Source organism: Triticum urartu, chromosome 3A (assembly GCF_056163025.1).
Source record: "Triticum urartu cultivar PI428250 chromosome 3A, HENAU_Tu73, whole genome shotgun sequence".
NCBI lineage: Eukaryota > Viridiplantae > Streptophyta > Magnoliopsida > Poales > Poaceae > Triticum > Triticum urartu.
This window is the reverse complement of record NC_141875.1, coordinates 722,668,699-722,684,011: the sequence shown is the minus strand read 5'-3', so window position 1 is coordinate 722,684,011 and position 15,313 is coordinate 722,668,699. Positions and strand designations below refer to the sequence as shown.

At 45.0% G+C, this 15,313-nt stretch overlaps 2 protein-coding genes across 2 annotated transcripts; one reads left to right on the top strand and one right to left on the bottom strand.

Moving 5' to 3' along the window:
* Positions 1–760: 760 nt before the first annotated feature.
* Positions 761–3,870, bottom strand: LOC125530442 (uncharacterized). Its single transcript, XM_087514253.1, has 4 exons — positions 3,460–3,870; positions 2,508–2,743; positions 1,010–1,615; positions 761–951 (listed from the first exon to the last, which is right to left on the bottom strand). The coding sequence occupies exons 1-3, from the start codon at positions 3,755–3,757 to the stop codon at positions 1,028–1,030; spliced, it is 1,122 nt and encodes a 373-aa protein (XP_087370379.1). The 5' UTR covers positions 3,758–3,870; the 3' UTR covers positions 761–951; positions 1,010–1,027.
* Positions 3,871–12,584: 8,714 nt separating this feature from the next.
* On the top strand, positions 12,585–13,740 carry LOC125549415 (uncharacterized). Its single transcript, XM_087517283.1, has one exon. The coding sequence runs from the start codon at positions 12,658–12,660 to the stop codon at positions 13,639–13,641; it is 984 nt and encodes a 327-aa protein (XP_087373409.1). The 5' UTR covers positions 12,585–12,657; the 3' UTR covers positions 13,642–13,740.
* The last annotated feature ends 1,573 nt before the right edge of the window (positions 13,741–15,313 follow it).

Here is a 15,313-nt window from a genome sequence, read left to right as displayed (position 1 = left end):
TTCTTGGGAATCTTCCGACCGGCTTGGTTGGCCAGGCCGTTAACGGCCATTACTGTTTGCGCCGTCCACCGCAAGCCACGCGGCCGCTTTGCCATGTCAAAACGAGTTCATTTTTTAACTTAGTGTTTTTTGTCACCGTCAATTCTTGGGTTCGGTGCAAAATGTCATGTTTTGTAATGTGGTGGTTTTCCGCAAGTCATGGCACGAAACTTGTGGTTCTGTGCATTTAACTCCGAGTTTGAGCACCACTAACATAACATGTACACATTCCATGCTAATCGATATCATTCAGATAAATATGTTGTTGTCAACCATACGTCAGTTTTAATACTCTTTTTATGAAGGGATTCCACCCAGATTTTACTAACGAAACCACAGAGATTCAAGTTACAGTAGAAAACAAGAAATTAAAATCATAATTAGTTGTTTTGAGCTCCACAGAACAATCACATTCTCTGAAACTCACATCACTAAACTAGTCCGGAAACACCATCTGACAGCAACATGAGTTTGGTCACCCTTCTTTGGCGACACCTTCAGTACATATAAACTACAAGGCTACTAAACATTGCACAAGTAATCCTCCTTGCCCTTGCTGTGTTCTTATCTTCATTTGAGATTTCTTATCATCTCACGTGATGTCCTGTGAGCACAGAAGCAGCCTCTTTTCAAGCAAATAAACTGCTATCAGAAAAGAAAAATTGTAGTTAACAATTGACTTGGCATGTGATTCAAGCAAATAAACTATTGCAGCTATACAAAAAAAAAAGACATGAAGCAAAATCTCTTCGAACAGAAGATACAACAAGTCCTGCATTGTCCATGCAAGCACCTATCATTAGTTGGTACCACGGTCAAAATACGACTTCAAACAATAGGACAAGGGCAAGTCGTCAGCATGCCATTACATAGATATACTTCCAACGATTTGGCAGCTCTCTCTCTCTCTCTCTCTCTCTCTCTCTCTCTCTCTCTCTCTATATATATATATATATATATATATATATACATCTCTTGGTCTTATTCCTCACCAACAGCTGAAAAGGGACCAGGCGACACTGACTTCCATCCAGCACTTCCATTTCTTCATCGGCATGTAATTAGTGCTTGTTTCAGCTTCCTTAGCTACAAATGATGCAGCAGTTATCTCTTGATCTTCTTCCTCACCAACACCCCGTTGCCAGACAGAAACTTTCAGATTCCCCCCTTTTTTAACAGAGATAACTTGGCGTGATAGCTTCACAGAGCCATCAGCATCAACTGGCAACTCATCATTATTAAAATCCAGTAATGAGATCATCACACCACTTTCAGCGTCCGTGCTAGCAGTAAGCACACCACGGAAATCACGAGGAAACTGCCCTTCAATGATTTGAACACGGATTGTGGCTTCCACAGATGAACAAACAGTGTAATGCTGCAGCTCCAGTGTGCAAAGCTTGCTTGTGTGCTTGATAGGAAGGTAGCAGCCTAAGCTGTACGTCTTAGCAAATTTGCTCAAATCTTTGTCCTCAGATTCAGTAGCACCTCTTACTTTGAGCTTAGCCTCCAAATATGAAGGATCAATCGTCATGACAACACCACGGGTAGGACCAGTCAGTGTTAGGTAGGAATCCTGCATGCATCAGTCATTTAAGTAAACAATAATAAAAATAGATTCATTCATCAATAGCATGAACTGCAGTGGAATATATTCAGTTTATCCTTCGTTAATACAAGTGAGAGTGCATCTATCAAAACACAGTTAGTGTATCAAGTGGAACTTCATGATGGTGACTTGAGTCCAAAATATGCCGATGACAAACATGAAAAATGTAACTTAACCATTAGCAGGATTTGCAAGAGGACATTTGAGATGGGAAGTAAACATGATAAATATTTATAACGCTTCAGCTTGCAGGAACCAATTGAACTATAAAACATTGCGTGGCAGAAATGGAAAAAAAAGAGGGAGCTTGTCTGTTCAATTGCAGAAGTGCATACCGTAAATTCTGTGAGTTGTATTAGAAAAATATCTAAGAAAATATTAGCCCTATGCTTCAGTGACAAATAGTAATAGTAACAACAATAAAAACATGATCATCATCATCATGATGACCTCAATAGTAATACTATAAATAACAACATGATATTTGTATACTCAAAGCAAACTGTGACATTACATACAATGTTTTGCAAAAAACTACGCATCATTTGTAATTTTCTGCCTCAAACTTGCATCATTATTCATGCATAGCTTCAATATCTATTTTTCCCATGTTTTCTGTATTTTACATAGCCAAATTCAAGCTGCGGTCACGTTTGTGTATCCTATTCCTAGGCATGGTAGTATTATGGTGATGCACAAGAAAAGGAATGGTTTACTCCCTAGCTGCTATTCCATTCCAGTCATTCATACTACTACTCCGTCCCATAATGTAAGACGTTGTGTAGTGTCAAAAAACGTCTTACATTATGGGACGGAGGGAGTATGTATTAGAGTGGGCCAAAATACAATTTTTTCGAACCTGCTCGGTGATTCTTTGGTAGTCATCCCTTTCACGGTTGAAAACCATAATGCGTTTGCGATCCACCACATCACGCACAGCGACAAAACCATAAACATCCAGCGGCCAATGTAACCCATCGGTTATTTCCTTCACCTGGACTGAAACAATCTGCAGAGTTGCCATGGTGCAGACAAGGCGTGGATAATTAGGGTCGTTGATATTTTCGTTGGTAAAGCGCATGCAAGAGATGTCCGCTGCAGCAAATACAATCTCGTTAGTTACAAGAGGGATGGTGGATGGGTGGAATCGAAAACAACATATCAATCAAAATTTAATATATGAAACGAAATAGTATAGGAGATTTTCGCTGCATCAATCCTATCCAATGAATGGAAGTAAACATACAAGGGATGAGGAACACTAGGCAACTCGGGATAATTAAAATGACAACAATCACACCCGGCTATACAGACAAGTGCATACGTGTAAATAGAACTCAGGACAATTAAAGTGGTACTGACATCAAACCCATTGGCATGTACGTACACAATATGGCAAGCGGTATGAAACAAATTTTGAGGAAACATGACAAATTGTGTGGCAACATGGCAGTGAGGAGAGGGGGATCAACTTTTGAGTAGCACAATAACATTTTGCCTGTAGCCGAAAAATGTAATCTCATGAAGTCATCAGTATCCATGCTTGTTTATTTAATTTTTCCTATTCTTTTAGGAAAAACCTGCAAATTTTACAGAAGACAAATTTTCTGTCCTTTTCACTTAAGTTTAGATCTAAGACGCCAATGGTACAATATATTTTTGTTGGAGCACAAATGTTTGAATTGGTGATTTAGGAAAGAATAAGCTTGCGAGGATCGTGCCGGATGCAATCGGCCGCTAGGCAGCACGCTCCAAAATTAATGGTGCAAGAAAGAAACTAAAGATAGAGGGGATTAGGATAAGATCCATACTGTCGGCTTCGAAGGGAGGCCAGATCCAGTTGTCGCGAGCCCTCTCCCACGACTCGTTGTTGTACTTTTCCCACGCGGCTTCCTTGCGCTCTCGCAACTGCTCGGCCGTCAAAGGATTCGCCAGCAGGTTCTTGCGGAATTCAGCCGCCTTCGCCTCATGCACCGCCATTTCTTCCAACCACGCCGCGTACTCGGCCGACGCCGCCGCCGCCAGAGAAGGGTCCTCCGCCGCCGCCGCCGCTACCCTAGGCCTTTTCCTGGACTCCCTCTCCATCTCCGTCTCCGTCTCCATCTCCATCTCCGCTTCCGAAGAATCTATCTAACCTCGCCGCCGTCGCAGTGAAGGTTTTGGTAGCGCAAATGGAAGGAAGGAATCCCTAGATCGAATTGGGGTCGAGTTGGTTTTATTCTCCGGGCCGGAACCCATATGGGCTGGCGTTCTTGAATGGGCTACCTCAACAACAGAGAGAGAAAGGAGAATGGGCTACCTTTCAACAGAGATGAGAAAGGTCTTTCTCCAGGAAAAGAAAAAAGAAAAAAGATGATAAGGTGTAAAGATGGTTATCATTTTTCTATGTTTATATTTTATTTTTATGTCTTTTTTAATGTATGGTTTTTTCTCCACACATCCACGAATACAGTGGAGAAATCTCTTGCATGCATAGGCAAGGCCATGGCATAGGTTCTGGGCTAGGGGGGCATGGCATACGCAAGCCCTTGCTAACCTCTATAGTCAAGGCCAGCTCCTATTTGACGCTTCAGACGCCGTTTAAAGGCTTTTTCGTACAAGCCGCACATCCCCTCCCGCCATAGAATCTTTATCGGACGGTCTGCATAAGGCACCAACGGGAAGCTCCCGTTTCTGGTTTTGGGAAGTTCGCAGAAGCTTCCTGGGCATGTTTTGAGCAGCTTCTAGAAGCTCCCATTCGGGGGTTTTTCCCTGCTCTTTTAGTTTTTTTGGACCGATTTTGTTTGGTCTTTCCTTTTCTTCCCTTTATCTGCTTTTTCTAGTTTTTTCTCAAATGTGTATAATTTTTTTAAAAATTCAAGAACTTTTTTACAGAACCCAATGAACTTTATTCAAATACATGAACATTTTTTCAAATATTTCAAGTGCATGAATATTTTTCAAATCCACAAAATTTTATCAAATTTTACAAACTTTTTTTTTCCAAAATCTGCGGACTTTTTTCAAAAACGATGAACTATTCCCTTTTTATTTTTTTATTTTCGTTTTAATTTCACGAAAATTTCATTATTTAAATTCATGAACAATTTTCCTAGTTCGTGGTAATTTTCCAAAATTGTTATTTTGCCCAATTCGTAAACTTTTCTTCAAACCCATGAACATTTTTCAAATTCGTGAAAGCTTTTTCAAATTTGTAAACTTTTAAAACACTGATGAACTTTTTCAAATTTACAAACATTTTTCAAATTTATGAACCTTTTTAACTCGGAAAACTTTTTTCAAATTTGTGAACTATTTCTGAAATGCATGAACTCTTTTGAATTCATGATTTTTTTTTTTACAAAGTCAATGGTCCATGGTCAACAGTCAGCGGTCTGAGGTTAACTAGTCAGCGGTGAATAGTGAACTAGTTAGTGTTCACTCAACATGGACGAGTTGATTGATTGAACTGACAGCCGAGCAGGGGGGGCGTTTGTTGGGCCGGCCCATACCTTGGTCGAGAGGGCGCTCATTTGTTTACATGGCGCAATAGGTGCTGATGGTGAGCACTCGTCTATTGCGCCAGGGAGTAACCAGGCCCAGGCAACATCTATCCTCCTCCCTTACCATCTATCTATCATTGCTTCCATTTTTTTAGGTGAGCACAACCTGCACCTGCATACAACTCTCCCATGTGAGGGAGCGACGAGATACATGGAACCATAGTGGTCGTGTGCCACTGGTCTTGGTTGTCGGCACCAGAGCTGAAGATGAGACACGCATGTCCATAGTGTCGACGAGACGACGATGTTGAAGGTACATCCCAGCCCTGACAACCTCCACCACCAGTGCATGCACTGCATAGGAATCCCCACCTTACACATAGAAGATGTTCTGTACCTGCTCCGCGCACCGCCCCCTCAACGTGCGTGAGGTGGTGAGGTACTCGTCGATTGGGAGTTATGGCTGGAGCCTTGCTTTCTTTTTATTCTTGCCCAATGGGGCCGTCTATTAGGGACTACATGGAAAAAATAGCCACATGAGAATGTTTGACTCTTCTATACCCACGGAGATGTCATGAATCTACACTGGAGCTCTATCGATTATGTTCAAACGGATGAAATCGAGGAGGATTGAAGCCTGAAAGAATAACTCAAAGAAGATGCGTCGGGATCCGTCTAAGTGCCGCACCTGCGAGAACTAAAAAAAACCTAACATAGACTACTAGCCAGAGTGGAGGCACCAAGATTCTCCTCCCCACCACCGACGAACTAGGCAGTGGGGTTGTCAAGGATCGACATCCGCGAAAGCAGAGAACGACCGATGATGAATGAGCCGCGTAGGAGAATGTCATGATGAGATGTTGCTATTGTACTGGACATGCAGTGTCGCGGGGCCGGAAGGGAAAGAGAAGGAAAGTTGGGCAAGCAGCACATGGGAGCAACACATGTGATTGGCGAGGCGATGCTTCTCACTTTCAGTGAGATTTTGATGAATTCCTATAATTTCATCAGACATCAAAATATTTCAGCTGTACGCATGAATTCAAGTATTTTTCAAATAAATTTTTGAGTTTCAAGTAATTTTTTTAGTCCACCGAAACCAATGAAATGCAGTAACTTCGGTAGACGCTGAAATATTTCTCAAACTTAAATTTATAAACCAGCCCGACAATCGAGCCGGTTGGGTGATTATCTGAGGTGGTGTAGGGTTGGGTGTAATACTAGACACAGACTGTCCACTCACAAACTTTACGGACCTGCTGACCTGTCTTGTTTTATTTGGTCTATTAACAAGCTTCTCCCAATTAACTGTCATTCCTCTTTTTTCGAGGCAAACCCACAAAGCTTTATTCACCCGTCACAATGTTTATAGGGACGAACACAAGATTTTCGGGGTGGCCTAACCAGACATGGCGGCCGGTCCCCAAAGTTAAAGCAAGTTTTCCATGTTTGTGGGCCTCGACATTGGAGGTTCTGAATTCATGACTAATCTGACAAGAAGAAAAAGACCTAATTCGTTCTTTGATCTCAAGTACAATTGCTCCATAAGCAGCCGAAGTACCTGACTTGATAGCTTCCACCACCGTTTTACAATCCGAGGCGATTGCAATGTCCTGCACATACAAATCGCTAGAGAGGGCCATCACTTCACGTATCGCTAGAGCTGCTAGCACTTCCGGTTCATCCATATTGGCAAAAGTTAACACTGAAGCTCCCTGGAAAGCTCCTGAGCCGTCTCGACATATCGCAGAGACTGCGCCAACTCCACCGTGCCTTGTGACGGCCGCATCTACATTCACTTTGAAGTGTTAGTCAGGAGGTGGGATCCAGTTCGTCGGCCTGGGCACTAGTGCATTCCTCTCTGCGACTCGTGGTTGCTCAAGGAATTTGATATCTGATATGTAGCTAGATATGAAAACATTGGTGGCATGTGGAGTCTGATAAATACCTTCATGGATCGCCTTTCGCCACGCATACCAAATCGCCCAAGCTGTAACGATAAGCAGTCTGAATTCATCATCCGGAAGAGCATCTGACATGGAATGAAGCCACCGTTTAGCGTCAGTGTCATGGTTTGAGGCCAAGTGTTGCACCATTTCCTCTTTCGACAGCGCCCAGGTGCATCTGGCGAATGCACACTCAAGCAGGGCGTGTCTCCAGCTGTCTTGAGCACCACATATTGCACACACGTCCGTAGTTGCCATGTTACGATTCTGGAGTACGTCCCCTGTTGGTAAGGAATGTTGGGCTAGCCTCCATGCAAAGACTTTTAGCTTCGATGGCACCTTTAATTTCCAAAGATCCGACCATCCTTTCTTCTGTGCTTGCAAGTTTGACCAGTTCTCCGCTTCCTCTAGCCATTCTTCTCTCCCCATTTTTGTTCTGTATATCATTCTGTATGCCGTTCTAACAGAGAATCGGCCCTTTGGGTCCTCAGCCCAAGCCCAGAAGTCCTCCAATTGCCTGGTGCATATGGGTGTCCTCAAGATCACTTCAGCATCAAGTGGAACAAAAATCTGCCTTACCAACTCCTCCTTCCAGGAAGGCGAGGTTGCATCGATAAGATCAGCAACTATCTCTGGAGGGTCATGAATCAGCGAGGAAATTGGTCTCGTCAGCCCAGATCGTGGTAACCAGTTATGTTGCCATATCTTGGTTGGCCGACCATCACCAACTCTTGTAATGATTCCCTGTTTGATGACTTCCCTTCCATCCAGAATAGCACGCCAAATCTGAGAGGGATGAGCCCCCAACTCTGCTTCGAGGATTGAGCATTCCGGATGGTATGCAGCCTTCAGAATTCGCGCACTCAGGGAATGAGGCTCGTCCAAACACTTCCAAGCTTGTCTTGACAAGAGGGCTAGGTTAAAGATTTTAATGTCCCGGAAGCCCGGTCCTCCCAAGTTTTTAGGCCTTGTCATGACATCCCATGAAACCCAACATGGTTTTCTCTTCCCTCGCTTGCCGCCCCACCAGAATTGTCTAATGGTTGAAGTCACATTATCACACAACCCTCTTGGTAGCCTGAAGCAAGACATGGAAAACACCGGAATGGCTTGAGCTACCGATTTTATTAGTACCTCCTTTCCTACAGCTGAAAGAAGTTTCTACATCCAGCCTCGAATCTTCTCCCACTCTCTATCCCTTAAATACTTAAACGTGCCATTCTTGGATTGTCCAACTTCTGTAGGCATCCCCAGATATTTCTCGCTCAGGGATTCATTCTGTACACTAAGGATGTCTTTGATTTGCTGCTTAGTACTGTTGGGACATCCCTTACTGAAGAATATAGAGGACTTGTCATTGTTAATTCTTTGGCCAGTAGCATTACATTAAACATTCAGTAGGTTTGACACCAAATTTGCCCCCTCATTACTAGACTTAAATAACAGTAGGCTATCATCTGCAAATAGAAAGGTGGTTCACCTCAGGAGCTGTGGGAGCCACCTTAGCACCACTTAGAACTGATGACCGGGAACTGGATTTTAGTAGGCACGACAGGCCCTATGCTACAAATAAGAATAGATAAGGGGAAATAGGATCTTCCTGCCGAATGCCTCTTGTTGGTTTGAATTGCTCTAGCTTTTCACCATTAAAGAGAACTGAAAAGGACACAGATCTTACCATACCCATGACAACATCCACCCAGGCTTGAGAAAAGCCTAATTTGATCATTATACCTTGTAAATAATCCCACTCCACCCTGTCATACGCCTTCATCATGTCCAACTTCACAGCACAGTAACTATTGGTTTTAGACCTGTTTATCTTCATGAAATGCAAACACTTGTATGCACTTATGATGTTATCTGTAATAAGTCTACCAGGCACAAAGGCTGACTGTTCCTCGGATATAATTTCTGGAAGAATAACTTTAAGGATGTTTGCCACCACCTTTGACGCAATTTTGTACAATACATTGCAAAGACTCATTGGTCTAAATTGTGACAGAGATGAGGGATGTGTTACCTTAGGGATTAATACTAAGACAGTGTCATTAATGCTTTCCCGGCTCTCCTCTCCCTTAATGATGCGCATGACCACCGCAGTTACTTCATCCCCACATATATCCTAGTGCCGTTGGTAGAACTGAGCAGGAAGGCCATCTAGGCCTGGAGATTTTGTTGGGAACATCTGAAACAATGCATCTTTTATCTCTTTATTTGTATAAGGCGCGCACAAGGACTCATTCATCTCCGGTGATACCTTCGTGGGCACATGCCTCAAAACCTCATCCACTCCCTGCACCCCTTCCGAAGTGTACACAGTTTTATAAAAATTCAAAACCATGCTTTTCAGCTCCGCAGGGTCCTCTGTGTGAATTCCGAGTGCATTAGTAAGCGCTCGGATCATATTCTTCTTACATCGCATACTTGCCCTCATATGGAAGAACTTAGTGTTCATGTCGCCAGCTGATAGCCATTGCAGCCTCGATCTCTATCTCCACATGAGCTCCTCTCTGTGATAAAGTTCAGCCAATCTGTCATTAAGTTTCAACTCAGGATGTGAAGGACTCACGCGCGCCGGGCCATTGCATAAGGTCTCTAGCTGGGCCTTGATTTGTTTTATTTCCTTCCGAACATTTCCAAAGGTATCCCTGCTCCACCTAGACAGTTCCGTAGTTATACTCAGCAGCTTGTCCCGGAAGTCTCCCACGCCATAGCTTGCATCTGCTGCATTCCAACTACTAGAGATTGTATCCTTCCAAGATTCATGTGATTCCCACATCACCTCGTATCTGAAGGGTTTCTTCGGTGTAACATGGTTCTGAGTTGGATCCAGCTGTAACAAGATTGGTCCATGATCCGAGGTGGCCGAGGTCAGGTGAGTGAGTACTGCTTGTGGGAATCGGGTTACCCACGTCGAGCTTGCCAAAGCTCTATCCAATCGCACCCGGGTATAAGAGCCTCCTGCTACCTTCTTCTCGAAAGTCCAAAAACGACCTTGGTAACCTAAATCCATCAGCATACGAATATCCACGGTGTCCCGAAAACTCTGAATCTGGGCGTTGCTTCTGTTGGCTAGACCTTCGTGTTCATTTGGTTGCAGCACTTCATTGAAATCCCCAAAGCAAAGCCATGGCAGGTCGCTAAGATTGATGATGCCTTTCATGAGATCCCACGTCTGGTGTCTAAGTTGTGTCTGTGCCTTGCCATACACACACGTAATTCGCGACGGCTCTCGACCCGCCTCCTCAATCTTAGCATCTATATGGTAGCAAGAGTCACCCAAAATCTCAAGTTTGGTGCAGTCATTCTAGAACATTCCAGTCCCACCGCTTCTCCCCTGACTATCTATAGCATATGAGTGATCAAAGCCAAGAGAACTAGCAAGAGATTCTACACGTGCCCCACTGATATGGGTCTCAACGATACAGAGCATGGTAGGGGTAAACTTCATCGCGAAACCGATAATTTCTTGAACTGTCGCAGGTTTACCCGCGTCGCGACAGTTCCAGCAAAATGCACTCACTGGGCTTGGCGGCGCCCCTCGAGGGAGCCCGCCCGAGTTTTAACAATACTATTGTGTCCCTTTCTACCATCCAATTCAGTCCTTGGCTTCTTTGGATCTCTTTTAACAGGTGGGCTGGCCACTGAAGCCCCTACTTGAACAAGAGCGAGTCCCTCCTCTTCTGTAATAGTATCATGCATAAGCGGCGTAGCCGAAGAGTTGCTGCCTAGTTCCATCCTCTCATTCCTCTTCCGGGAAGGATCTTCCATTACAGTATCGGACCCAGCTGTCATAACACCTCCCCCATGTACTGCTATGGTGAACTCGGCAGTTTTGCCCAAGCTCGGCTCCTCATCGAACCCCTCCTGTGTACTTGGTGCAGGTGCTGGGCCACGCCCTCCGCTTCGTCATCCTCTCGTGCCGCCCCTACGGCCTCGACCCCCGCCAGGTCCACGACCTGTCCTCATGAACCAATCAGCACACAACTCCTTAAAGACGAGAGCCGACGGGGGATGAATTCCAGTGCCATGTTCCTTGTACAGGTGACCAAGCATCCCACACACCGCGCACCAATCAGGTAGCTTTTCGTATTTCACTCGATAGATCTGTCGCCTCGTATCGCATATCATGGATACATGGTTCCTCAGCGGTTTTGTTACCACAATTCTTATCCAGACTCGGTAGAAGTTTCCCGCAAAATCTTGAGAGGGTGGTTCGGCATACAATACTTCCCCCAATTTTGCAGCGAGGGATGGTACAAGGTGGGCATATAAATCTGGGACGTCGTGAATCTGCGCCCATATCTCGATAGTATCCATCTTGATCGTTGACGGCTTAGTCACTCCATCATAGGGTTTCATGATCACCGCATCTCCCCGGAAGTTGCTATGGACCGTCATTCATTACTCTCTCCCAATCTCCAAGACATGAGAATTGGACTGTGTAAAGGTTGTCTTCAAGTGGTCTGAACTTGACTTCTTGTGCTAGATCCCAAGCCGATCTCATGTTCCGGTAGAACCACGTTTGGCTGTAGGTTTTCGGGGTATGAACCCTAGCCAGAGCCACCCAGCGGACCGCCTCTGGTGGTGCATCCTTATCCTCGAAGACTACATCATCCAAGTCCTCCTCTGTCAGCCCTAGCTCCTGCATCATCTTCTCAACATCGCTCACATCCGCCCGATCTGACGCCTCGACAGTAGCCATGGAGATTTCCTTACCCGATGTAGAACGACACGGGTGATTTGGATAGGAACCCTACTCCGCCGATCTGCTCGCCAATGCGATCACGCACCGAACAAGGCGTCGTCAGCGGCAGGGACAGCCAAGCAACTCGACGGCGGCGACAGAATCGCCTGCGCAAGAAACAAAACCCTAACAAGAGGGAAAGCGTCGGTCCCGACAAATCTTAATTAACCGTCCCTCCTGAATTTTAGGTTTTTTTTGGCAACCCTGAATTTAAATGGTGGGCTGGGCGCCCAGCCCGTAAAATCCCAGCGCGTTTGGTTCGGGGGAATTAGAGATGGGGAATGGGAGTTGAGGGGTGAGGAGATTAAAAGTCCACTGTTTGATTAGAGGGAATGGGAGTTTAAGTGAGAAGGGGAATGGGAGTTGAGGAAGCCAATTCCCACCTATTTCTTCCCAGGGGGTACCCTGTTAATTCGTGAGCAGAGTTTTATCCCGTGCTAATTCCCACCATATACCAAACAAGGGAATGGGAGTAAAAATCAACTTCCCATGACTAATCCCTCCATAAACACCCTGATGCAAACTCCCATTCTCATGCCCAAGTGTTTACCAAACAGACGGTAATTGTCAGTTGATGTCGCAACAGAGCTCTTTTTCACGTTGCTAAAAAAAGCCCTTTTTCACAACCCGTCAGAGAAAAAAAGCTCTTTTTCACACAGACTCGGAAACGACCTAATATTAACCGCCTTCGTGGAATCGAAGGGATTTTTAAGAATCGGCGAAGCCTGTCCCCTCCCACGCGATCCCGATCTCTCGAATCCTCTACCCGGCCGTGGCCTCGCCGCCTCGCGTACGACCTAGGGCTCCCGCTCGCTTGGAAGATCCGGCGACATGGGCGAGCGCAAGGTGCTGAACAAGCACTACCCGAACGACTTCGACCCGGCGAAGATCCCGCGGCGGCGGCAGCCCAAGAACCAGCAGATCAAGGTGCGCATGATGCTCCCGATGAGCATCCGCTGCGGCGCCTGCGGGACGTACATCTCCAAGGGCACCAAGTTCAACTCACGCAAAGAGGACGCCGCCAGCGAGGCCTACCTGGGCATACGAATACACAGGTTCTACATCAAGTGCACACGCTGCTCCGCCGAGATCGCCTTCAAGACGGACCCCCAGAACTCGGACTACACGGTGGAGTCAGGAGCCAGCCGCAACTTCGAGCCATGGCGCGAGGCTGAGGCTATGGTGGACAGGGAGAAGAGGAAACGAGCGGCGGAGGAGATGGGCGATGAGATGAGAGCGCTGGAGAACAGAGCCATGGATTCCAAGCGGGGTATGGACGCACTCACCGCTTTAGAGGAGACGCTGTCGATGAGGTCTATACATGCCCGCGTCTCCGCTGACCGGATGCTTGAGATTCTGAACCATTCTTCTTGTATTGCTCATCATCAAAATTTAAAGGAGGGAAACACAGTACTAGCAGAGGAAGACGAAGAACTCGTCAGATCAATCACTTTCCGAAACTCGGAATATTACGTTAAACGGATCGAAGACGACGATGACAACGAGGAAGATTTTGGGTCAGAGATCATCAACGAGTCTTCTGAATCAATGTTAGATCATCCAACAGATGTCTTGGCCAAAGCTAATGATCCTGAGAGTTCCAATAAAGAAGAAGGAAAGAAGAGCTTGAAATCTAAGATGCTCAAGTTCATTGTAAAGGCAAAGCCCGCTGCTGCAAATCCTCACAAGAAACACAAGAGTACTGAAGCTGCAGCTGTACAAGATAGCGTTAAGGACAACAATGAAGCTTCAGAAGAAAAGGCCAATGTTCTTCATTCACTCTTCCAGTATGACAGCGATGAAAGTGATGACTGAAGACAGCGCTTCTTGGAGTTGTAACCGCACCGGAGGAAACAAGCCCCTGAGACAAGATCATGCCATGTAACTCAAGTCTGTAAAATCTCTGCTGTCACCTTTAAGACCGTCATTATCCTCTTTTTCAGAAGGAAAAAAACAGAGTTGTGTTTGAGATAAATTTTTAACATTGACAAATTCAGAGCAAATCTTATTAACCTGAGGGTAAAAACTTAATAAGAATTAGCCAATCAGGTCGGCGCATTCAGATTTATTCGTTACATCACTCAGATTAATTTATCTACTATTGATTTTGACATGACGAGGGCAGTGTAAGGAATACTCTGATTTTGATCTACCTACTGTTTATGCATGATTCTAGGCTGTAGCTCACAGTGCAAACTTAAGAATTGAGAAAATATCACTACGTGGCTACACCACCTAGCTGAGAAGCAAAGAAGGAACAAGGAAGACCAATCTATCTTCAGTGGCACAACATTCTGACGGTTGAGGCCCGTGACAGTATGACAATTCCTTAACCTCCCACACCACCCCAGTCTTGATCGTAAGATAGACACGTTCATGGATGGCCTTGATGAGCAACGTGACGTTCTCTCTCAAGCATGTTTATAGCGCTCCTTCAATCTCCTTGTTCAGTCAAATATGTTTGTTTTAGTGTGAACATCAACATGTGTAAAGGTGTGCCGTCGTGGTTCCATATCCACATCTCTAGGCTGGAGCCGTTTATTCACAGGTTGAGCACTGCCAGCCCCTCGGCATCAAATTCAAGCTTAAGGTATAAACGGTTTCCCATAAGTGTCAATGGTGTTCTATACTTGGGGGCTTTCGGTGCTCACATCAAGAGTGTAGAACCCTGAAGCGCCCCAGAATAACCTGTGCAACATGCCACGGCTCAAGACATCATTATATTGCCTGAGCATCACACAGATGCTGCGGCACTCGTCGCTCACAATGTCGGCGCACATGTTCCACCTAGGTTCACCGGTTGAAGAGAAGGCCATATTGCATCTTGTCATTATCAATGGCAATGATTAGCACCTTGAAGAATGCCAACCGGTCTTTGTTCTCCAAGCTCAAACAGCCTGCGGAGGTCAGCATTGCATAGCCGATCATGTAGTTTCCAAACCGCAACAATATAATTCTCTAAATGAGAGACCACATCGAATGTACCGGCACACGGGGCACAAATGACCCGGAAGCCGTTGAGAGCATGAGGAGGAGGCCGTGGCACGAGGTCAGCGCAATGTGTTGTTAAAGAAGCATGGAAGGTGAGGTTGGGAACCAAAGATGCAACACCGAACTAACTAGGTGGGACACGTCCTCCTAGAAAAACCCTATTGGACACTCATTGCTTCAAGTAGTCATTGTTTCACACAGGAGTCGAGCGGACAAAGGTAAGATGGGATAGGCAGGCGCATGTAAGATGTTGTTCAGTCTTGGGAACCATCTAGAAGGTGGGTTTTCTTTGCAGTTTTTCTGGATTTTTTCTCTTTCTTTGATTTTTTCAAAAGATCTAATTTTGTTCAGTATTTTCAAAAATGTTACTTAAAGTTTTGAAAAAATGCATGTGTCCTCACAAAATGTTTAAAAATTTGTAAATAAATATTCAAAATTGTGAAAAATGCTCATATGCAAAAAGTCTTTAAATATGTTCAAATTTTGATTAAATAAT

Coding starts and splice junctions, on each gene's coding strand:
- LOC125530442 (XM_087514253.1), bottom strand. CDS start 3,757: ATGGAGATGGAGACGGAGACGGAGATGGAGAGGGAGTCCAGGAAAAGG. Junction 2,744..3,459: donor GCCTCCCTTCGAAGCCGACA/GTATGGATCTTA, acceptor TATTTGCTGCAG/CGGACATCTCTTGCATGCGC. Junction 1,616..2,507: donor ACCAAAGAATCACCGAGCAG/GTTCGAAAAAAT, acceptor TGATGCATGCAG/GATTCCTACCTAACACTGAC.
- LOC125549415 (XM_087517283.1), top strand. CDS start 12,658: ATGGGCGAGCGCAAGGTGCTGAACAAGCACTACCCGAACGACTTCGAC.